This window comes from Stegostoma tigrinum, chromosome 12 (genome assembly GCF_030684315.1).
Source record: "Stegostoma tigrinum isolate sSteTig4 chromosome 12, sSteTig4.hap1, whole genome shotgun sequence".
Lineage (NCBI taxonomy): Eukaryota > Metazoa > Chordata > Chondrichthyes > Orectolobiformes > Stegostomatidae > Stegostoma > Stegostoma tigrinum.
The window spans coordinates 59,427,941-59,451,709 of record NC_081365.1 but is presented as its reverse complement, the minus strand read 5'-3'; the positions used below and the strand labels follow the sequence as shown (position 1 = coordinate 59,451,709).

The window sequence follows — 23,769 nt, the reverse complement described above, 5'->3', positions numbered from 1 at the left end:
GGATGAATACTTTATGGCAGCTTTCAAGCAGCTTGATATATAATTACTTGATGAGGTGTGGATGACAACATAGAGCCTGCAGAATGGAATGCCTTGCATTGTTGGAAGGAGCTGCATCAATGTCTTAGGAATTCAGTCACCCTGTTTTGCTCGATAACAATTAGCTGTTGTAACAGTTATTTAACTTGGCAGACCAGGTGATACTTATGTGGCAAATATGAACAGAGACAGCTGGATAAAACCCATTGTATGGGAGTGCAAGTTTGCAATGACAGTGATAGAAAAGTCACCACGGTTCCAAATTGCGATATTTAATGTGCTCCAAGAGATGTTTAAATTCTGAGCTGGCAGTGCATAAACAGTGACGACAAATCCTTTTGAATGTACTGAAGTGACTGTGGTGGAATCTGTAGACTTGCCTTCAACTGGAAGAACAGTTTTGGGAGGTATTTAAGATGCTTTGGCAGAATGAAAAGTTTAACTGAGCGAATTCAATACAGTAAACATTTATTTCTTGCTTTGCAGTTATTCAGGATCATTGTGAGCAATAAGGAAAATAAAATTGCACCTGGAGTACAGATTTCAGCCAGAATAGAATATTCAGCACACAAAAGAGAAGATGCAAATGGTGAATGCATTGTATCCATAGATGAAGATCTTATTAAGATTCCACTACTTGCGTATGTATTATTTTGTAATTCAAAAAGAAAGAGCATAAAGTAAGTTCTCACTTAAAGTTGTAATTGCATTCCTGAAAATTATGATTTTAAGGGAAACAACAAGTTTGTATTAAAATCAATGTATAAACTGCAGTATGGCTCTGTAGGACTTGCCTCTACAAAAACATCAAAATAGTAGGCCTTTAAGTATATCTTAGAAGTAAACTAGATCATCATTGATCCTGCTTCCTGAACCTCCTGTTCACGATATATCCTGCTGTCTTATCCTCCTGTTCTCTTGCACATCCAACTTGCAATTCTTTCAGAGTCCCAGACCGCCCCCCCCTTGTTGATCTTTATCTTTGCTGAATCTTCTGATCCCTGACTCTCCTAAATCACTGAATTCCTGTCCTGAACTTACAGTCTTGTGCAACTGATCTGAAGCCGGTCAGTTTGTGGAATTGCAGGTAGTGATGATGCAGAAGTGCCCAGCTGAGTATTATAATCCATGTTTTTAAACTATCTTCTCACCACCTCTCCCTCCTGAACCCTCATGTCAGCAAGGTTTCTGGAACCAAGTAGTGAGCATCAGGAGGAATAGCTTTGCTAGTCATTTTAAAAGAAATGAATTGTGACGGTCCTACCTGGGCATTTCTGCACAATGAACTCATGCCAGAGCTCCAGCTTTAAATCATATGTGGATCTTGAATGCTGAGGATTGGAATACAGAAATTGGGAGTATGAGAAAGTGAGAGGCCCAGTGAGAGTTAGGGTCAGCATGAGAGTCACTCAGGGACTGGGAGATGCAGGGAGTGAGAGAGGCCACTGTTTCAAGGGTTAGGCAGGGTGAAAGGCTGCTCCAAATGGCCCCAGTTGGATCAAGAGGGCTGATGTTGGACTGATGGGAAACAATAGTAATACAAGTCGCACAATATGGAATGGACACATAAGCTCTATTCTTTGATTGACACTGAAGTGAAACAATGTTAAACAAAGCGATATTTTAGGGTCAGACATAGTGGGAACTGCAGATGCTTCAGAATCTGAGATAACAAGGTGTGGAGCTGGATGAACACAGCAGGCCAAGCAGCATCAGAGGAGCAGGAAAACTGATGTTTCGGGCCGAGACCCTTCTTCAGAAATGGGGCAGGGGGAGGGGGTTCTGAAATAAGTCGGGAAAGAGGGGGAGGCAGGGAGAAGATGAATGAAGGAGAAGATAGGTGGAGAGGTGACAGACAGGTCAAAGAGGCGAGGGTGGAGCCCGTAAAGGTGAGTGTGTGTGTAATTAGTGAGGGTATATGTCAGTCCAGGGAGGACAGACTGGTCAAGGGGGCTGGATGACGTTACTAGGTAGGAGATGGGGGTTGGGCTTGAGGTGGGAGGAGGTAGATAGGTGGGAGGATGGACAGGTTAGGGAGGTGGGGTCAAGCTGAGCTGGTTTTGCAATGTAGTAAGGGGAGGGGAGATTTTGAAGCTTGTGAAGTCCGCATTGATACCATTGGGCTGGAGGGTTCCCAAGCGAAATATGAGGTGCTGTTCCTGCGACCTTCGGGTGACATCATTGTGGCACTGTAGGAGGCCCAGGATGGACATGTTGTCTCAGGAATGGGAGGAGGAGTTAAAATGGTTCGGGACTGGGAGGTGCAGTTGTTTGGTGCGAACTGACCGTAGGTGTACTTCAAAGTGGTCCCCAAGCCTCCGCTTGGTTTCCCCGATATAGAGGAGGCCACAGCAGAACAGCGGATACAGTACACCACATCAGCAGATGTGCAGGTCAACATCTGCTTGATATGGAAAGTCTTTTTGGGGCCTCGGATGGGGTGAGAGGGGAGGTGTCGGGGCACGTGTAACACTTCCTGCGGTTGCAGGGAAAAGTGCTGGGTGTGGTGGGGTTGGAGGGGAGTGTGTAGCGGACAAGGGAGCCACGGAGAGAGTGGTCCTTCCGGAAAGCAGATAAGGGTTGGGAGGGAAAAGAGTCTTTCGTCCTTGTGTCGGATTACAGATGGCAGAAATGTCAGAGGATGATGTGTTGGATCCAGAGGTTGGTGGCGTGGTACGTGAGGACAAGGGGCATTCTGTTTTGGTTGTTATTGCAGGGAGGGGGTGAGAGGGATGAGTTGCGGGAAATGCGGGAGATGCGGTCAAGGACGTTCCCGATCACTGAAGTGGGGGGTGTTGCGGTACTTGACAAACAAGGACATCTGAGATGTTCAGGAGTGGAATGCCTCATCCGGGGAGCTGATGCAGCGGAGGTGAAGGAATTGGGAATAGGGGATGGCATTTCTTTAGGAAGGTTGGTGAGAGATAAGAGGCTATGTTAAGCAAGAAGAGTACACTGAGCCAAAATTTGCTGCTTTCAATGCTATGATCCCAATAAAATCAATACAAAATCTTATTATACATATTTATGATCAGTGGAGAATCTTAAAAAAAAGGAATATTCTGAAGTGTGTGTAGTGCATTTAAGATAATGAAGCTTCCCAAATTGCTTCACAGGAGTGACAACAATAAATCAAATCAAATCAAAGGCACAATGAACATATTTCCTGTTCCAAAGATGTGCAGTGCAATCTTGGATGCTTTGCAGCTCTTGTTAACGCTGGACTGCTTATTAGCCAACAGAAATTGTCCTTATTGAGAATTAAGAAGTTTTAGCAGATTTTTTATTGTCATGTCAGTTTCTTCAAGACTCAGTGCCTGACTGTTGATGTGAGGTTTTACGATTGCATCACAGTGATGTCACTTCATGTAGCTTGGTGTGAACAGAATAATCCTATTAAGCTTTTTCCTGTCATTTTAATGGATTCATTAAATTGTTTATATTCAAATTAATTGCTGTGGTCACACTGTTTTTGTCTTCTTGTGTAGGTTTGTATCTGTTTGTGATCTTAGTATTGATCCAGAAATTGATTTTGGCACTGTGGCAGCCAATAGTAAAGTACTTGTGAAGGAGTTGAATGTTCGAAATCATGGAACTCTTTCAGGTAATTATTCCTCAATGACACCTTGTGAAAACAAAATATTCATATACTTTACATTTGTTTGAAAGCTGAGCATTTACAAGTTAATAAAATGAGATCTCCATAATATGCAGGTGGCACGGTAGCTCGGTGGTTAGTACTGTTACCTCATAGTGCCAGGGACCCAAGTTTGATTCCAGCCTCAGGAAACTGTCAGTGTGGAGTTTACACATTCTCCCTGTGTCTGCATTGGTATGCTTTGTGTTAACTCTAATCATCCAAAGATTGCTGGTTAGGTGGATTGGCCATGCTAATTTGTCCATAGTGTCGAGTGATGTGCAGGGTAGGTGGATTAGCCATGGGAAATGCAAGGTTATAGTGATAGAATCGGGGGTGGGTCTGGGTGGGATTCTCTGAGTTCCAGTGTGGACTTCTTGGGCCAAAGGGCCTGTTTCTACACTGTAGGAATTTAATGATCTCAGAAGTTATATCATGGCATTGGAGGCAGTCCATAGAAAATCCACAAGGTTGATCCTAGGTATGGAAGCATTTGCTTATGAGGGGAGGATTAATAGGTTGGTGTTGTACTCATTGTGCCAAGAAGAATGAGAGGCAAACTAATAGAAACATAAAAGATTCTTAGGGGCTTGACAGGGTAAGGTTATTTCCTGCATGTGGGAAGAGTTTTGTGCCAGAGGGCACAATCTCAGAGGAAGGGATCGCTCACTTCAGACAGAGATAAGGAGGATTTTTTTTCTCTCTCAGAGAAGGCTGTGAATCTGTTTGTAGAGGACTATAGAGGTTGGGTCCTTAAGTATTTTCAAGGTTGGGATAGATTTAAATCAGTAAGGGATTTCAAGATTATAGGGAAAAGGCAATAAAGTGGAGTTAAGGATTATCAGGTAAGCCATAGTCTCAACGCATGGTGGAGCAGACTCAGTGGGCTGAATAGTTTACCTAATTCCACTGTCACCTTCTCTCAGGCAGTTGGGATAGTCAATAATGCTGGATTAACCAGTGATGCTCACATCTCATGAATGAAAAAGAATTGAACAACAGGTGGAGCTGGCCGTCTCATGCTGCTAACTTTGCAATAAACACGTGTAACACTGTCTCCCAACAAGTACTACTGTCAAGCCAAAAATATTTCTGCCTGCCACACAATTGAGTAATGTCGTGTATGAGGTTCAGGGCCAATGTGATGGCAGACAAATAGGTCATACATCCCAATCACTGTCCCTTTGACTATCTTAAATATAGCATGCTGACTGTGCTCAACATGCTCCTGCTTACCAAAAGGAGAACAAGTCTCCAACATTAGATATGGTTCTGCTGTCAGACAACAATGTCCCATTGTGTTCAGTATTATACTTGAAATCAATGCATATTATCAGCCATGTTCACTGTGTGATTCAGTTGTGCAGTCCAGAAGCCACATGTCTTCACACAAGGGCCCAGTTCTCTGTAGAGAATCCACACATGGCATTTTTGTTGATGCAGTTTTTAGCAATTCTTAAAAAGAGCTTGTGAATTTTCCCAATTTGAATAGTTATCCATTTTCCTCAGAGCTTAACCTTTGATTTCTTTGAATTTGAAAGGTTCATCTTGATATTTTTCCCAAAAAACTTTCAAATCCTTTGGCAGAATATTTGAATTTTGATTGCCATTTTGAATTTTGTTCACTGACACTAAGAACTTGTACTTGGACAATGTTTTTGCTGTGAACTGATTAGTTGTAATTTGGCAAGAAATTTAGTACTTGAGCTTTGGAATGAAACAAAATGTGTGAAGTCATGCAGTGCCCAGGCAGCTTGCCATCTGATTGTTCAAACTTTATCAGAAACCACCACAAATGATGGTTGATCATTTGAGTCCTGAAGCTCTAATATTGATTCACATGTATTCGAATATCTTAAAATGCCTTCTTCATGCTATGGTAGTGCTTTATAAAGAGATGGTGACAACAATTATCAGATAAATTTATATCATTACTTTTTAAAATAACTCTCGGCATAATTTTTTATTGCAATCAGTGTGATTTATGCAATTTTGTTTGCACTACCGATACTGAATACTCTTGAAAGAATAGGTTTGTTCATATAGGGAATGCGAAATACAGATCTCAGGTGACTCATACAAGGGTTAGATCCCACTCTGGTAATAATCCCCTGCATCTTCCAGAATTGACAAATATACTGATCTGCTTAATGTAATTGTTTGTGAATTGATAGAAACATACTTTCTGTTTCTTTTCAAAGATGCTACCAGATCTGTTGAGCCTCTCCAGCGTTTTCTGTCTTTGTTGTTAATTATATTGTTCAATTTCTGGTTGTACATCATTAATTTCCTGAAAGATCTGCTTGGTATGTATGTTTCTATCCCAGCTCTTCATTTCACTAGAAAGCACAAATTTTTCAATGACTAGCTTATTGCTCCTGTAACTGTGAGGTTTTTCTATCATCTGTCTTGTATTCCTGGACAAGATATGGGGTGTAATAGTTAATGCCTAAATCAACTAGTCAGCAGTCTTTGTGCATGGCAATCTTTTATGTAGAGTAAGTTCTTTTTTGCATTATCCCTTCTCATAACCTTGGAAGTGGCATCCCATATGTTCTTTATTCCCCATCCTTGTATTGAAATCAAAACTTACCCAAGCCTCTGAGTGATTCTTCTTAAATATCTTAAAACTTTTTGATCGCTTAGGTTTTCTTTTCATTCCTCGCTTATCATGATAATTCTCTATTCCAGGCCTTATCTCTTCACATTGGTTTCACCATGCATAATACAGTCTAATTCTTCTTTCAGCCTTCCACTTCTTTTCCAAGCAGGACTGAATTTCACTTTGAGAATGAGCAGCATTGCCTGGTGCCTTAGTTAAGATATTGCACGAGTTGTACATATTGATGCTGCAAAACATGCAAAGCTCACATTTTGATTTTCTCCCACAGGCCAGTTTTTTATTGTGGATAAAAACAACCTACCTTTTTTGGATATTTCACCCAAGAGTGCAGATGTTTTGCCGAACGCACAGCAACTGGTCAAAATTGAACTGTGTACTGTCCAGCCGATGGTCCTTGATGAAATGTTTCTGTAAGCCTTCAATGTAGTTGATGTCATGCAATTAACACAGAATCATGAGTTGATTATTGTAAATCTTCTGAACGTCTCCCTAGTACATAATGCCAAGTGCAATTATTTGCAGAATAAAAAAAATCAGAAAAGTAAGAAAATTCTTATGTCACCCACTTCTAAAAGCTGAACATAGAAAACACTGCCATTTATGTATGCAAATAAAGGGTTCAGCCCTTTGTTCAGGGCCCCTATGCAAATTATTTTTCCCGAAGGTAGCCAGCATCAGTGGTCAGGGAAAAATAATACCTTAAATCCTACTGCATAAAAATCAATACCTAGATTTTCTTGTCTGGCAGCATCTACGAAGAGAAATCAGAATTAACATTTCAGATCCAGTGACCCTCCTCAGAAGGGTCTGTGGCAGAGTCACTGGACTCGAAACATTAACTCTAGACCTGCTGAGCTTTTCCAGTAATCTCTGTTTTTGTTTCTGATTCATAGCTTGTGCATTTCTTTTGGTTTTTATTTTGTCTAGATTTTCTGAAGTGTTCCCATTTGTCTTAAATATAGATGGGAGTTGCACATGGGGATGCTGTGGAACCTCATGCAAGCAGACTCTGGAGGAATTGCCCCAAAATTGAAGGTTCCACTGGGCAGTTTCCCTGCACCTGGAGCCTTCCGAATATATCCATTTAAATCAGAGATTTGGGAAATATTCTGCAGTTCAGTAAATAGTTATTCTGTAAAAGTTAGACAATTAAAAATCTCAAAATAAATTATGAGTTATGATTCGACTGACCCACAACTTGACTCACACATCCTCAACTACTCTCCCCTAGCAACTTGATCTTTCGGAACCAACTCCCTCGCTTAGGACCAGGTCCCTTGCTCAGCTTCCAGACTCAATCCATGCCCCTGATCTCACTACCATACCTCATTCTCCTGGGACCTGACCACACTTCTGCCCTACTGCTAGAACGGACCATGACCCCTGCCACCACCAACAGACCCGTGTCTCTTTTCCCCACCCCCCAACCTGGGCCCTACTCTCTCCACCTCTCCAGACCTGACACCAATTCCCCCACTCCCTCTCGACTCATTCTTAATTTTCCCCAGGAAAGTTTCAAACTTAATCTGTAACTATGCCCCCCAGTTTGAGATTCTTCCACTAGTGAAGATCATCCCTCATTCTTCCAAACTGTATTGAAACTGTCTAATCTGCTAAAATATTTTAGATAAGACATCCCCTTCATCCCTGGAATCAGACTAATGAAGTGTTTTGAACTTTAGTGCAGGACACTTCGGGTGCAGCAATGTAAGTGCAAAAGGCACTTCAGCAATGGCAATGAAAGGTCTACATCTACCTTTCTACATTAACATATACTGACACAGCTTATAGATTTCCATGTATTTACATTGCACTGCTTCCCAAGACTTCACATTATATTCCTCATGCTATCTGTGCAACAGTTTTACAAATGTATACATCTTTATGACTATGTCAAAACAGCAAGGGAGTAAATAATAACAAAAAGCACAATTAAATCTCACCTACTCTATCATAATGATTATTGCTTATGTAAAGTAAGCTGAAAATCTACAGCAACTATTCCAGGAGCACAGAGTATTATATTATCAGAGCCATATGGCATAATGCAACGTGCGTTTCTTCTAGTACCTAGCCTATGAGAAATGCAGAAGCATGGGATTGTACAGTTTGTCTAATAATGTTCTCCTTTCTCATGTAAAACAAATTTGTTTTTATAGATTCATTGTTTTAATTGTTATAGTTAGCATCATATACAATATTCATGACAGAAAGCTAATTGTAGAGGGAGGGGGATGGGTGGAAGACTGAAGGCTCACTTTGGGCACCTAATATTCTGCATCAACCTTGATTACTCTGCTGAAACAACATCCCAGTAGTTTTAAAACTCCTCATAACTGCTTCCAAATCTTTTCAGCGCGGAGATTTGAAATTATTTTAGATGACATTTCCACCTGGTGGTACAAGTCTACATATTTGCACTGATAAATAAACATATTTTTGTAGCACAGTGCATCACTTCACTGAAAGCATCAATAGTAATACTGATACTTGTCATTACATTTTGACCTCAAATAATAGGTAGTTTTATGCTGAGTAACAAAGCTGTTAAAAAAAATTTTGTTTAATGTCAACTTTTTAAAACTATGCCAGCATTAATTTAAGTACAATGGAATTCGTTCAAGCAAAATTCTTACGTTGAACACTTGTACATTTTAAAATTACTGGGCATTCACAGATTTTTATCCTTGATGAAGATGAGGAACTTCAGTGGAAATGTAGGTGGAAATGTGGGAGAGTAATAAGTATTATTTTTCACTCTGACAGATCTGTACTTCCTTACCATTTGCTCTCTCTCCTACCAGGGTACACTTGGAAGGTGCTGAAGAAACTACTCTGAGAGTTAAGGCAAATATAGTTGCCACCTTACTGGAAGTTCTCGATTTTTCTGGCCAGAAGCTTGACTGTGTTCAGTTTGGTGGTACTTATTATGGAACATCAAAGCTGCATCAAGTTGTTTTGTACAACAACAGCCCTGAAACTGTTGATTGGGTGACAGTGATGGAAAACAATGCTGTTGGATCTGAAGTGGTGAGAGCTTATAAGATGTTATTGGAATAATGTCTTATCATAATAAATAATACTCAACTCTTAAATAGATTGCAAACAATATTTTTTCCTGAACAATTTACATATCTTGTTTCACTTTTTTTTCAATTATATCAATATTAAGTAATTCTTACCATTTATGATTTGAACAGACGTATTCAGTAATGTCAAGTTACATAGAAAGGGTAAGTAATTCGGGTGGATGAGGCAGATGAGATTTATTGATTGAGGATGCTGCATGCAATATTGAGAGTAGTGGGTCATAGGCACTAGTGAGAGGTGGGTACAATATAAGTTTTAGAGTGACTGTGAGGTAGCAGAGAGAATATAGTGGCATTTGACGACACAAAATGCAGAAGGCCATAACCTTTCTGCAGCCCTGCATGTAATTTTCTCTAGACCATAGACTCTGCATTGACTGGTTGGTGATTTCAGACCGGGCTGGCAAAGTTTGAAATGATGCACAGCTGGGATTTTGGTGTGGCACCCATGGTGAGACTGCCAAAAGACTCTTTCACTTGCAAGCATTTCATCATTGTCTCAGTGTAGCATTGTATCAGAGTAGCATCGTGGAGGCAGGTGCATATTTTATGACTTGAGAAGCATAGGAGTGTGAGGAAGGTCCCAAGAGTTCATAGAGAGAAACCACCCATGAACTTCCCCAAAGTTGACACTTAGCCAAATTTGGGGGAACTTCAGCCCAGGTACTGGAAGTCTGCCCTGCTTGCTAAACTGACTACTTTCCCTAATAAAGTTCATTACCATTCTGGTTTTTGCTAATTTACACCCTTTGGAGGAGGCTGTTAGCATTAAACTGTTTTGTAGGTGCGCAGGCACTAACAGACACCTTGTAAAAAAATTTACACCTTAAGAAATAATTTCCAAAGGAAATAGCTGGACTGAGTAGAAGAAGGGTCCAGACCTGAAACATCAGCTTTCCTGCTCCTATGATGCTGCTTGGCCTGCTGTGTTCATCCAGCTCTATATCTTGTTAGCTCAGATTCTCCAGCATCAGCAGTTCCTACTGTCTCTGAATACTGTAAATTGTTGTTTTTGTGTTTTTTAAAAGACATTTTCAGTGGTTTAAAATAAATCACTTACAGGTGGTAGTTCGGACACTTGACTAAAAAATGTTTTCTATTTAATGATTAGCCTATTTTCATCTGTGTCAATGATAAGAAACAGCAGATTACCACTTGTACATATATCAAGAAGTTGTGCTATTCGTAAAATGAGCCTCCTTTAATTTTATTTTGAAACTAATTTGTCTTTGTTTTAGGGTACAGACATATCCTTGAGTTCAGATGCAGTTTTGGCAAATCGGAAGGTAGACGAGCCATCACCAATTGCTTATGCATCTAGTCTGATCATATGTCAACCTTGCCAAGGGATTTTACATCCATATAACAAAACCATTGTTACTTTATGCTTCAGTCCAAAGGATACTGAGTAAGTCAAATGACACCAAAGATACTGAAAGTAATGTATAACCGTATTTATATTTTGACATTCAATCTTTATAATAGATGATTGTATTGTCTAGATGAGAGAACTCAAATTATATTCGAATGCTGAAATATACAGAATGATCCCAACTGTCATTTCCAAATTACTTGTTGTCTCTCTGTAGTATATTTTATCTGAGAGCTGATATAATTGCGTGGATTAAGACCTATACACCATACTGTCATTCACTTCTGCTGCAATGTAAAAAGTGCTGGATTATTATTTTTAAGGTGATTCATTTTGGAAGGATAAACTTGAAAGCAGAATACAGGGTTAACAGAAAGATTCTTGGCAGTGTGGATGAGCAGAGGGATCCAGGGGTTCATGTCCACAATCCCCTGAAAGTTGCCACCCAGGTGGATAGAGTTCTTAAGAAAGTGTATGGTGTGTTAGCATTCATTAATAGAGGGATTGAATTCAAGAGCTGTGAAGTTTTGCTCCAGCTATACAAAAGCCTGGTTTGGTCACATCTGGAGTATTGTGTCCAGTTCTGGTCGCCTCCATACAGGAAAGATGTGGAAGTGTTGGAAAAGGTGCAGAGGAGAGTTACCATGATGTTGCCACGAAGAAAGGTTGAGAAAGCTAGGGCTTTTCTCTTTGGAACGATGAAGGATGAGAGGTGACTTGATAGAGGTGTACAAAATGATCAGAGGTATCAATCGAGTGGACAGCCAGAGACTTCTTCCAAGGGTGGAGGTAGCTGTTGTGAGGGGGCATAGTTTTAAAGTGAGTGGAAATAGTAATAGGGGAGACGTCAGTGGTAGGTTCTTTACTCAGAGAGTGGTAGGGACATGGAATGCAGTGATGGAGAGGGTAGTGGAGTCGGCCTCATTAGGGGCATTTAAGCAGCTGTTAGATAGGCATTGGGATGATAATATAAGATAGGGGTGGAGGTGAGATAGTACTTAGGATTAGGGTAAAAGTTCAGCACAACATTGTGGGCTGAAGGGCCTGTACTGTGCTGTACTGTTCTATGTTCTACGTTCTAACATAATAACATAATTGGAGAAATGGCCACTTAATTCATCAACTTGGTCTCCTTGAATTTTAACTGACCCTGCCAGGTCACCAACAATATCTTGAGATCCTCAGACATTGTTGGTTTAATTACTTTGCCCAATAAATTAATCGAAACATTTGTCATCCTTTGAGTAAAGAGATGTTTTGAATTTATGATTTCACTAAATTATATTGTCTTATTTTATTAATTTGCTTGGTTTTAAAGTTATAACATATATCAAGATACCCCCTGTGCTGTAACTCATAGTGAATCAATATTAACATAGTATTATTCTTCCAGTTTTCAGTATTCATTTCACCATGTGTAGAAGCCTGATTGCAGTGATCCATGTTTTGTGGGAACATGGAGGAACATTATTAAAAACCAGAACTTCTCTGCAGTGCAGCAGGAAATTAAAATGACCTTATTCTGGTGGCCACTGTAAACTACTAACTTGGTCTGACCCTCCGTACAATTATTTTGCACGTGTGGATCTCTTTTGTTCATTTTGTTCACAGTGCCATGGGTGGCAGAGGTGAGAATTGGATCTGCTGGATGTTTGGATGTCCTCCACGAGCCAACTGTGGCTCCTGGGCTCGCAGAGCCCTATTCTAAAAAGACAACATGAGACAAACATTACGCTTTTTTGGAAGTTTTGAAGACAATTTTGTTGAGTTTTAGCCTATAAATGGCGAGCATGATCGTGTCAAATTACATTTTACACATTAGAAAAGAAAGATTAACTTAAGTACAGTGCTATCCCCACTGAGGTAGAAAACTCCAGACCTATCCATGTACCTAGAATGGGTACATGGATAGGTCTAGAGGTTGCAAGACTTCTTTTACGGATGAAGATAAAACTACCTTATCTCTTGGGAGAATAGAGATGACATCACTTTAGATGTGACTCAATGTGGGCCAAATGATGGATGAGACCATCAAAACCTTTACTGCAATGTTAGTTTGCCTGACGTAAACTACTGGTGGATGACATTCCAACACTTCTTGGACAGACAAATGATAGTCTGGCCATCTGTCCCATGTGAAACTATAAGGCAGAAATTCAAGTTAGCTTTTCAGTAGAATTCCATTGGTAACCATTTACTTTGAAAGAAAGAAGAACTCTCTTTCCTTGAACTTTATCCCCCCAAGGAGAGATTCACCCCCAGGTAGACCAACTGAAAGCTACTGAGAAATTTCTGCGTTTCCAAGATCTTCATTCCAGGAATTCATTGAGTCAACAAAAAAACTTCAGAATTACACCCAAAGGAGAGACCAAGTTAAAATCTTTAATTACAGTTTTACTGTCAACTGTGTCTAATTTTGAAAATGTGTGTGCAATAATGTGAGTGAGTCGAACGAATGAGACCTCATTTTTTTGGTTACCTGCGTGACAAATGTATAAGAAGTCAAATAACCTTTTTCATTTTAAATACACAAAGGCTTGCTGCTGGGTTGTCACAATTTTGTCTGTCTCTCTGAGTGTTAGAAAATACATACACCTGCACATGAATATATTGATCATGCAGATGGCAAGGACAATGGCAAGTTTTCTGGTTTGGAAATGATGGCGATTTTTCTGCTGGCTTGCCTGTGTGAGGTGGGGTGGGTATATATTGCTAAATCTTGGGTAATCATAGTCAAAATGAAGGGCATGAATGGACAAGGGGATGGTCTTTGAAAGCCAGTCCCTGCCTGTCCCTGCCTTTCCCTCCAACTCTATTACCCTCTTTCCCTCTGACCCCCACTTTGGGGGAAAGACTTTAAAAGGGACTCGTTATAGCTGGATCCCTTGAGGTGTAGGGCTGGATCATAAAGAATAAAACAGCACGGCGACAGGCCCTTTGGCCCTCCAAGCCTGCACCAAACCTTGCATACTTCTACATTAAAACTGGATTGGCGGATGTCAGGACCAAAACACTGCTGGCATCTAATTGCCTGGCACCATCAGATTGTCAGTGCCAGTGCCTGAGATACACCAAATGCCCACATTTACCAGTTAGTTGACAATGAGCTGACTGGCAGGTGAAATGAGGAGTTTTTATCTATGATGGGCATGGTGTGTTTATTGACATACTGCCATATGAATATACTGACCTTACACTGAGGTGAAAGATGGGGCAATTCTGTGTATGTCTGTGTTATGATGAAGTCAGTGTATGGGCTTGAGACAATAGGATTTTCTTTGGGAGTTCAGACTCCTTCCCTCCTCAACTCCGCTCTAAATCAGGAGACTGACCTTCTAATCTCTTTTGGCATATCACATCCAAGTTCCTTCACTATTGACCTCATTTTCATTTTAATTAGGGAAGTGGAGGCTTTGTGTCTTGAGATGCTGACTATAATTAAGGCTACAATCAGAGCAGCCATTGTGTCATTAATTGTTCGAACAGACTCGAGGGTCTGACTGGTTTTTCCTCCTGTTCCTGATGCCCTGATGCTCTAATCCCTGGCGTTGGTGAAGGTTTGGCCTGGCTGTTTTATCTGAGACAACTGGGTTACTGTAAGAGTTATGACAAGGATTTGGTCAAAAATTTAAGGGTGCTCTGAGAATTCTTACCTTCAGTATACATTCTGAAAAGGATTTTGATCTTTTTTATAGCCCTTTCAAATTTCATAAAAAAGAGAATGAAATCCCAGATTACAGAGATTATGCCCTTTATGTGAGGTTTGAAGCCCTGGGCAGCTGTGATACCTTTATGAAGAAATCGTGTGGAAGCATTGAGAGAAAAGGTACTCAACAAATTTCAAGTGCATAATATTGATTGACAGAATGTGCTATTATTTGACTGTATGAATGAGTTGAAATGCTAATACTGTGCAGCAAATTCTATGTTTAATAGTTCTTTACTACAACTGCATTTCACATTGCTATTGGAGTAAACGTGACATGGCTGTGGGGTTGAATTTTCACCTTAAGGTTGGGGAAGAAATGCAGAGACTGATTTTTGGTGTGGGGAGGGATGCAAGGTGGCATTGATAGGTGGTTGTCCAAAGTTACAGAGACAGTTGTGGGCCTTACAGCTTCAGAGAAACATCCAGTCGCAGTTTGAGAGAAGTTACTGAGAGGGCACCTTGACAAGAAGAGGTGTTCTCAGCCACTTTTTATAAAAGTTTTAAGCAAAAAGTTACAACAAAAAGCAGAGTGTTGGGGGTGGCCGGTGGCAGGAGAACCTCTTGGGTTCGCTGCACCATGGCAAACAAGAAAGACCTGTGAAATCACCTTGGCGTCTCAGCCTGCCACCTGGGCCCTCACTCTCAGGCAGTCAACCTTTACTTGACAACAAAGTGTGGAGCTGAATGAACACAGCAGGCCAAGCAGCATCTTAGGAGCACAAAAGCTGATGTTTCGGGCCTAGACCCTTCTTCAGAAAAGGGTCTTTTCTGATGAAGGGTCTAGGCCTGAAACGTCAGCTTTTGTGCTCCTAAGATGCTGCTTGGCCTGCTGTGTTCATTCAGCTCCTCACTTTGTTATCTTGGATTCTCCAGCATCTGCAGTTCCCATTATCTCCTCTCTCCAGTCAACCTTTATTTGCAAGCTGGAAAATCCCTGTTGGCATTTTTAATCCCTGCTTCAAGGCTCTCATTTCTTGCCTTAATGAGGGTGAATGGCCTCCTTGCTTCCTGAACCTGAGTAGGCCAAAATGGCCAATGCGATAAATGGGGTTGAGAAACCAGCTTGGTGGTCAACCTTTTAATATTTGCACCTTGCCTGTCTAAGTTTTCATTGTTAATGGGACCCAAAGATTCTACCTGTGGAGTGAGAGTATTGGAAAGGTCAAAGTGTTTTGGCTGCACTTTCGATTCCAAATTGTTTCATATATGGTAGGGAGCAACAAAGCTGCCAGACAGATGGATATGCAGAACTGAACTTGCTTTTTTCACAGTAAAGAAGATTAATGGGAATCTCCTCAAGGTCTTTAAATTGCTGAGACATAGATGTTGAAAATATAATCAGATTATGTGACTTTAAAGTGAGTACTGAACGTAAGGGTTAATGTTTAAAATTAACTCACCTTGAAGAAGATTAAGTATTTAACAAAACTGCTTTTCTTCTGGCATTGTGGGAAATCTCTAAAGGACTGCCAGTCAAAATAAAAGCAAAATGCAACAATTGTCTTGTTTGAAGTTTAATATATATTAAAGGTTTCAGACTGTATTCAGAAATTTGATATTTGTTTTGAGGGCCACAAAAGCAAATTTGATAGAATTTATTGTCTTTGTGGAATTTTCCCTTCCCTTGAATAGCATGGGTAATGGCAAGAAAGTTGGTAAAATATAATGAGAGTAATAGAGTCTTGAGTATTGAGGAGAAATTTTGTGATTTTTCACTTAACCCTTAAATGGTAACTTAAGAATACTATTATTGAGCAGCTTATTCCCAAGTATTTATGTCTCAATAATAGTCCAACTCTTCTTGAGGAGGCAATTGCCTAGTGGTATTATCACTGGACTGTTAATCCAGGCACCCATGTAATGTTTTGGGAACCTGGGTTTGAATCCCACCATGGCAGATGGTGAAATTTGAATTCAATAAATATCAGAAATTAAGAGTCTAATGATGGCCATGAATCCATTGCTGATTGTCATAGAGAGATCATAGAACCCCTACAGTGTGGAAACAGGCACTTCAGCCCAACAAGTCCACACTGACCCAGAGAGCATCCCCCTATCAACCACCTAATCTCCACATCCCTGACCACTACAGGCAATTTTAACATGGCCAATCCACCGAGCCTGCACATCTTTGGACGGTGGGAGGAAACCAGAGCACCCGGAGGAAATCCATGCAGATAGTCACCCAAGGGTGTAATCAAATCTATATCCCTGATGCTGTAAGGCAACAGTGCTAACCACTGAGCCACTGTGGCACCTCCCTGGAAAAGCCCATCTGGTTCACAAATGCCCTGTAGGGAAGGAAACTGCCATCCTTACCTGATCTGCCCTCCATGAGACTCCAGACCCACAGCAATGTGAGGTACGGTCAATAAATGCTGGCTGAACCAGTGATGCCATCTTCCAGTGAATGAATTAAAAAGAAAACCTGGGGTTGCCTTGCTTTTTAGCTCACGGGCTGCTCAGTGCTCAACTATAGGGTGCCAGTCATTGTGACTTGCATTGTTTTTTAGTGCTGAGGGAGGGGCAGTTGGAACACTGAACAGTCAAGAGGGTGGACATGTTACTGTGTGGCACTGTACGACATTAACATCGCAGTTTGGTTGTATAATGTACATTTGGATAAGGTGACATTCCTCGGTGCTCATGGAGACATGACAATGACCTTGGGAAGCCTCCATGCCATACTGTGAGGGCATAACATAAGTCTTCATTGTGAAAGATATAAGGGCTCAGGTACTCCTTCAATAAAACTGTTTGATCCTTCTGACCTTCCCCTTGGACTTTCAGTTCATGCAACTGCTATGAACATCACCTGATTGGGAGTCCTTGTGGTCTTGCTTCAAATCCAAAGACAGCAAAGAGGGAGCGAGCAATTGCGCCATCATCAGCAAGCTCAGCAAGAATGACAGCAACCTTCAGCTGCCACACAATCTGGAGAGGAGAAGCAGCAGATGAAAATTCACCCAGGAGAAGGAGGGAAGGAAAGAGACCTTTTACCAACATACCTCACTGTCCTTTTCTTCCACTGTCTAAAAAATAGTGCAATCACCAGTTAAGGATGTCCCAAGCCATCATCATGGATCTGTGTCATCTGACTTGCACCTGAGAAGGTGGCATTCCTATCCCAGTGGTTGTCAAGATCACAGCTGCCCTGAATTTTTCTGCTTTCGTCTGATGTCAAGGAGCAATTGCGTAGCATCTCCCAAATCTCCACACACAATTGCATCCAGGATTTTGGTGATATCATTTTCTTCAGTTCACAGCTGTTTTAATCCTTACCTCATGATGCAGAGAGTGAAGAGAATGAGAAGCTGGAGATTGTTGTACATATTGGTCAGAATGACATAGTTAGACTCAGGGTTCAGGCTGTGCAGAGTGAATTTAGGAAATTAGGGAAGAGGTTAAAAAGCAGAACCTCAAAGGTAGGAATCTCTGTGCTGCACCCAATGCTATGTTCTAGTGACAGTAGGAATAAGAAGATAGAGAAGATAAATCAGTGACTGAGGAGATAGTTGTATGTGTAAGGATGCAGATTTTTCCAGGACAGAAGAGACCGATTCAAAAGGGATGGGCTTCACTTGAACTGCAGGGACAATGAATATCCTAGCTGGGAGATTTGCTCATGCTATTTAGGAGCCTTTAAATTAGCTTCGGGGTGGAGGGGGTGCTGGGGGTGTGGGAAGGGGGATCCTAAGTAATAATGGGAGTAGAAAGACAAATGAGGAGATTCTGAAGATAAAGAGAGCAGGTTAACTAGACAAGGAGGCAAGAGCAAGTCAGAAAATGAAGAAACTGAAGAATCAATCTGCACTTATTTCAATGCAGTGGTTTGACAAGTAAAGCAGTGAACTCAGGGCGTGCAAGGGAACATGGGACTGGGACATCATAGTTATTACAGAAGCATGGCTGAGGGAGGGAAGGACTGGCAGCTCAATGTTCTAAAGTTTAGATGCAATAGGAAGGTTAGAAAGGGAAGAACGAGAGGAGACAGAGTGGTATTTTTGATGAGGGCAAATATCACTGCTGTACTTAGGATATTCCTGAGGGATTGTCTTGTGGAAGTAGGTGGAACTCAGAAATAAGAAGGGGATAATCATCTCGATGGGGTTGTACTATCATTTCCCCAATAGTCAGCAGGTAATTGAGGAGCAAATATGTAGAGAGATTGTAGATATTTGTAAGAAAAACAGGGTTGTAATAGCAGGAAATTCTAACTTTCGAAACATAGACTGGGCCTGCCATAGTGTTAATGGCTTGGATGGAGAGGACTTTATTAAATGTGTTCAAGAAAATTTTCCTTGCAAATATGTAGATGTAGGTACGAGAGAAGGAGCAAAACGTGACCTTCTGTTTGGAAATAAGGCAGGTCAAGAGACTGAAGTGTTACTTGGGGAGCACCTTGGGACCAGTGACCATAATTCTATTAGTTTTAATACCGTTATGGAAAAGAATAGGCTTTGTTAAAAGTTAAAGTTCTGAATTGGAGAAAGGCTAATTTTGATGGTATGAAACAGGAACTTGCAAAGGTCAATTGGCGTAGACTGTTTGCAGGTGGTGCAAATAACTGTAACTCCCAGTCACGAACTTCCCCCTCTCATTCCTCAGACAACATGTGCATCCTGGCCCTCTTATAGTGCCACATGATGCCACCCAAAGGTTGCAGGAACAGCAACTCATATTATGCTTGGGAACCCTGCAGCCCAATGGTATCAATGTGGATTTCACAAGCTTCAAAATCTCCCTTCCCCCATCGCATCCCAAAACCAGCCCAGCTCGTCGCCACCTCCCTAACCTGTTCTTCTTCTCACTTATCCCCTCCTCCCACCTCAAGCCGCACCTCCATTTCCTACCTACTAACCTCATCTTGCCCCCTTGACCTGTCTGTTCTCCCTGGACTGACCTATCTCCTCCCTACCTACATTCACCTTTACTGGCTCCATCCCCGCCTCTTTGACTTGTCTGTCTCCTCTCCACCTATCTTTCCCTCTATCCATCTTTGATCTGCCTCCCCCTCTCTCCCTATTTATCTCAGAACCCCCTACCCCTCCTCCATTTCTGATGAAGGGTCTAGGCCTGAAATGTCAGCTTTCCTGCTCCTAAGATGCTGCTTGGCTTGCTGTGTTCATCCAGCTCTACACCTTCTTATCTCGGATTCTCCAGCATCTGCAGTTCCTATTATCTCCTCTTCCAGAACTGCTGTGCGTTACATTCACCCAAACATTGCACTGACCTGGGCTCCTCTCTGTAAGATATGTTCTGATGGTGTGGTTTCCTTCGGCAGTCAGCATGGTAAAGGCCTCTTCTCCAGAATCCTGTACAGCAGCATCTCCAGGTCTCTGGGTGCAAAGTGGGGAGCTAACTTGTGTTAATGGGCCATTTCCTCAGTGTTAATAGTGGGAATGCACAGCATGAAGGTCAGATGTTTGTTTGCTGTACCTGGACTGGTGCACAGCTGAGCTTTAAATAAGGCTCCAGTAGTGTGAACACGGCAAGGTCTCTTCAGTGATGAGCACTTACATCTGTCCTGCTGCACAATTCCACAGAAATCGGGGAGTGGGTGTATAATGGGTGAGGCGAACAGCAGGAGATTACATGAGAAAGTAATTTTAAGCCAAGGGGGAGCAAACACAATGAATCTTACTTGACAAACCACTTCAACTGAAAATGTGGAAATTCTGTCCTGAGAAATTTTATGGCATTGATATCTATTATCTATTGGATTAGCAACAAACCAATTACACAAATGGTCCATTTTGTAATAATGGTTGTTCTCCAGTGTTCTTGGGGCACCACCAGTAGTGTAGATTTCTTTTAGAATATTTAAACAAAGTGGAATTAGAATTAGATTTATTGTCCCATGTGCTCAGATGAGTGCAGTGAAAAATTTACAATGTCGCCACTTACAGCGCCATCTTAAGTACAAAAGTACCTCGGTACAAAATCTGCACTGAGCCTCACCGCCAAACCATGCTGGGCCTCACCTCCCGACAGAGCTGACATCGCCTTTAAAAGGGAGATCAAATACTGAGCCAATCATCAAATTTATTGTCCACATTTTGTTACTCTGTCACAGAATCTTTAATAGCTATAAAAGTTACAGAGCAAGAGGATTGCAGGCTTACTTAGACAAAGGATCAATGAATCATTACAGTGCAGAAGAAGGCCATCGAGCCTATTGTATCTGCATAGACTCTCTGAATGAGGAATTCTCTTAGTTCCATTCACTCACCTACGCCCTGTAACCCTGCCCATTCTTCCCTTTCGGATAACAGTCTAATTCCCTTTTGAATGCTTCAAATGAACTGCCTTCAACACAGTCTCAGGCAACACATTCAAACCTTAACTGCTTGCTGTTCGAAACATTTTGCATTTTACTGTTGCTTTGTTTGACAGTTGGTTTAAATCGGTGCCCTCTTGTTCACAATCCTTGCACATGTGGGAACAGTTTCTCACCATCTGCTGTGTCCAGCCCCTTTGTGATTTTGGCACCCTGTGTTCCACACTTTCACAATCCTTGAATCTTTCCAACATTGAAACTTGTGAGAAATGACTCTGTCTCTGTTCTTTAAATTAGAAGCAGTCACAGTTTTATTGGATTTAGGGAAATTTTCAGCTGCTGTCGCTTAGATTTAATGAGGGTATCACTGATGAGTTGCTGACCTATTTTCTCCTGGATGGATTTTTTAAAAACATATTCGCAATACCTGCTGAAAATTCAGAATGAAACTTAGCAACAGCTGTTGGATTGCATTTAATCTGTCACTAGGAAAATGTGTCCACTGAATATAACAGGTGCAGATTGCATTTTATGATAACTGATATGTCTCCAAAATGCCCCTGTCACATACTGTGGACCACCCCTATTTCTCTCCCCCACCTAGTTCCAGCTTACAGTGTAGATTGTAGCAGGAGAGTACACACCTCACGTACATGCCGTTTTTTGAAGTGAGATTATTAAACTGAATGGGTAGCTCAGAAACAGAAGTTTCAAAAACACCTTTAGAGAAAGACTAACACTGATGGCTTTTCATGACGGTTGCACATGTCAAATCCTTTTGAGCCAATGAAGGATTTTTTGAAGTGTAGTCATTGCAGTGAAGATGAAACACAGGAGCCCATTCTTCATGCAGCAAAGTCCCAAAAATAGCACTGTGATAATGATGAGATTATCTGTTTTGTAGCATTGACAGAGGATAAATATTGGCTCTGAGAGTGGGATAACTTTCCCGCTCTTTGAAATAGTGCCCACAGGACTTTTTCCAGAGCAGGCAGAAACAATCTCTGTTCAATGTTTCAACCAAGATGGACTTGTGACTGTGGAGCATACCATCAGTACTGTACTACAGTGAACAATGAGATAACATGATGTAGAGCTGGATGAACACAGCAGGCCAAGCAGCATCAGAGGAGCAGGAAAGCTGACGTTTAGGGTCAAGACCCTTCTTCACTGAAGAATGTTGGTTTTTATGTCTACTCCGAGAGTGGGTCTTGAACACAGAACTTTGTGATGTAGAGATGACAGTGCTATCAACTAAGCAACAACTGACACCAAGTAGAATATAGAAGTAGATTGAGAGCAGGTAAGTAAAAGAATAGCATTTCAAAAGTAATAAATTTTATACCGTATTATAGGTCTGAGCTCGTCACAATCTCGCTGCTGTTATCAGACCCAATCCAGCCCTGACCTCTTTATCAGAAACAGGATTCATAACTGTTATCCTCAACCACTCAATTTTACAGACACCTCCTCATAAGCATGATTTACTTGGCAGTTTTGCACTGGCCTTTGACTGCCTCTCACTCGCTAGTTGTGCTCACAATGGCATGTTTGAGTTAGATGCGTGGAAACATTTGAAATAGATTTGGTAGCAGTGACATATTACTTTGCAATATTTAAACCATCTCACTGTAGCAAAATATTTGGATCAAAATGTTTTAAATTCTAAATTTTGATGTGTACATTTTAGCTGAGTCTAAGTGGAAGATTTTCTTATTGTTTCAGTTCTTTTTGCAGATGAGCCACAAGTTGAGTTAGCACTCACTGGAATTGGATTCCGTGTCTGTTTAAACATCAGCCCAGTGACAGAATATGATTTTAAGGAATGTCTTCGTGGTGAAAAGGTTTATGCTACAAGTACTCTTCAAAATAATTCATCGTTGCTTCCACTATTCTTTCAGTTCCCTAAGATAGCGCATTTTCGGATCACTCCTGCAAAAGGAAAGCTTAAGCCAGGACAGTCAAAGGTAAATATCTTCAACATACCTATAATTTTCTGATTTGTGATATGTTATAATTGCATAGATTTGAGGGAAAAATATTTACTTGTGTTTATTGTATGTTTCCTTTATTCAATAACGAGTATTTTGTGAGTGCAGTCTCGACTGAACAATTATCCTTGTGAAGCCCTGGAATGTTAAAAACAATGAATTTAAATGGATCAGTAGCATGACAAGAGAAAGGTTTCCTGAAGGTGCATAGATGACCCCCAACTGATTTCATAAATGTGAAGAGCTTCTAATCATGTGCACATTGCAACCATGTGTACCAAGTGCTGAATGAATTCCTGCTGTTCTTTTCGCAGTTTCAGTGCCTTTATTTCATGCCAATGCGCCAGGCTACCATTGTTCAAAGGAGGAAAGAGGCCAGAGTGAAATTTTTCTTTAAAGTCCTCACTAATGATCTTGAGGGAGACAAGGAGAGGTGGTGATAAAAGAGTTGAGACGTGGGCTGTGGGACTCACAAGCGGCAGTGACCTTCAGGGGTGGGAGGTGGTTTGAAGTAGTTATATTTTCCTTCCATAAGAAGGATTAACAAAAAAATTCTGAGCTTGTGATCACAGAAATGTATAAAGCCCAGTCTTTTAAAATTGAGTGCATAACATTTGCAACTTTGATTTCACACCAATCATAAAGATTCAGCCAAATCAAAAGTTTTCAAGCAACTTTAATTATCTTTCTTTTTTCCTGTCAAACAGGATGTTATTATCTGCTTTGCTGCTGAGCAACTTGGCACCTTTCAAGCAATTCAACTGATAAAGTTTTTTGGACTGGTGATGGTCCCAGACAATCCAATAAAATTGAAAATGCAACCATTTCACCAAATGAAAATTACTTTATTAGGTGTTTGCAAAGCTTCCATGAAGAATCTGGAGCCCAAACCAATTCCTCGTAAGTTTACCACACAGTTATGAAATGCCATATCTGACCTATTGGTGAGGTGATATGTTCGGATGAAGTTATGGGTTTTGAGTTCTGGATTTTGGACCGCAGCATTGGCTAGTCATGAGAATATTACAA

The 23,769-nt window shown here is 41.0% G+C and overlaps 1 protein-coding gene across 1 annotated transcript in view; it reads left to right on the top strand.

Moving 5' to 3' along the window:
• LOC125456902 (cilia- and flagella-associated protein 47-like) overlaps nucleotides 1–23,769 on the top strand; it is a 478,989-nt gene that overhangs the window by 9,687 nt on the left and 445,533 nt on the right. Inside the window, exons 2-9 of the mRNA XM_048540417.2 lie at nucleotides 526–680; nucleotides 3,528–3,643; nucleotides 6,568–6,709; nucleotides 9,104–9,329; nucleotides 10,627–10,796; nucleotides 14,456–14,586; nucleotides 22,475–22,716; nucleotides 23,448–23,640. Of these exons, the coding sequence (XP_048396374.2) occupies nucleotides 526–680; nucleotides 3,528–3,643; nucleotides 6,568–6,709; nucleotides 9,104–9,329; nucleotides 10,627–10,796; nucleotides 14,456–14,586; nucleotides 22,475–22,716; nucleotides 23,448–23,640 (1,375 nt within the window). The remainder of the gene's footprint in view (nucleotides 1–525; nucleotides 681–3,527; nucleotides 3,644–6,567; nucleotides 6,710–9,103; nucleotides 9,330–10,626; nucleotides 10,797–14,455; nucleotides 14,587–22,474; nucleotides 22,717–23,447; nucleotides 23,641–23,769) is intronic.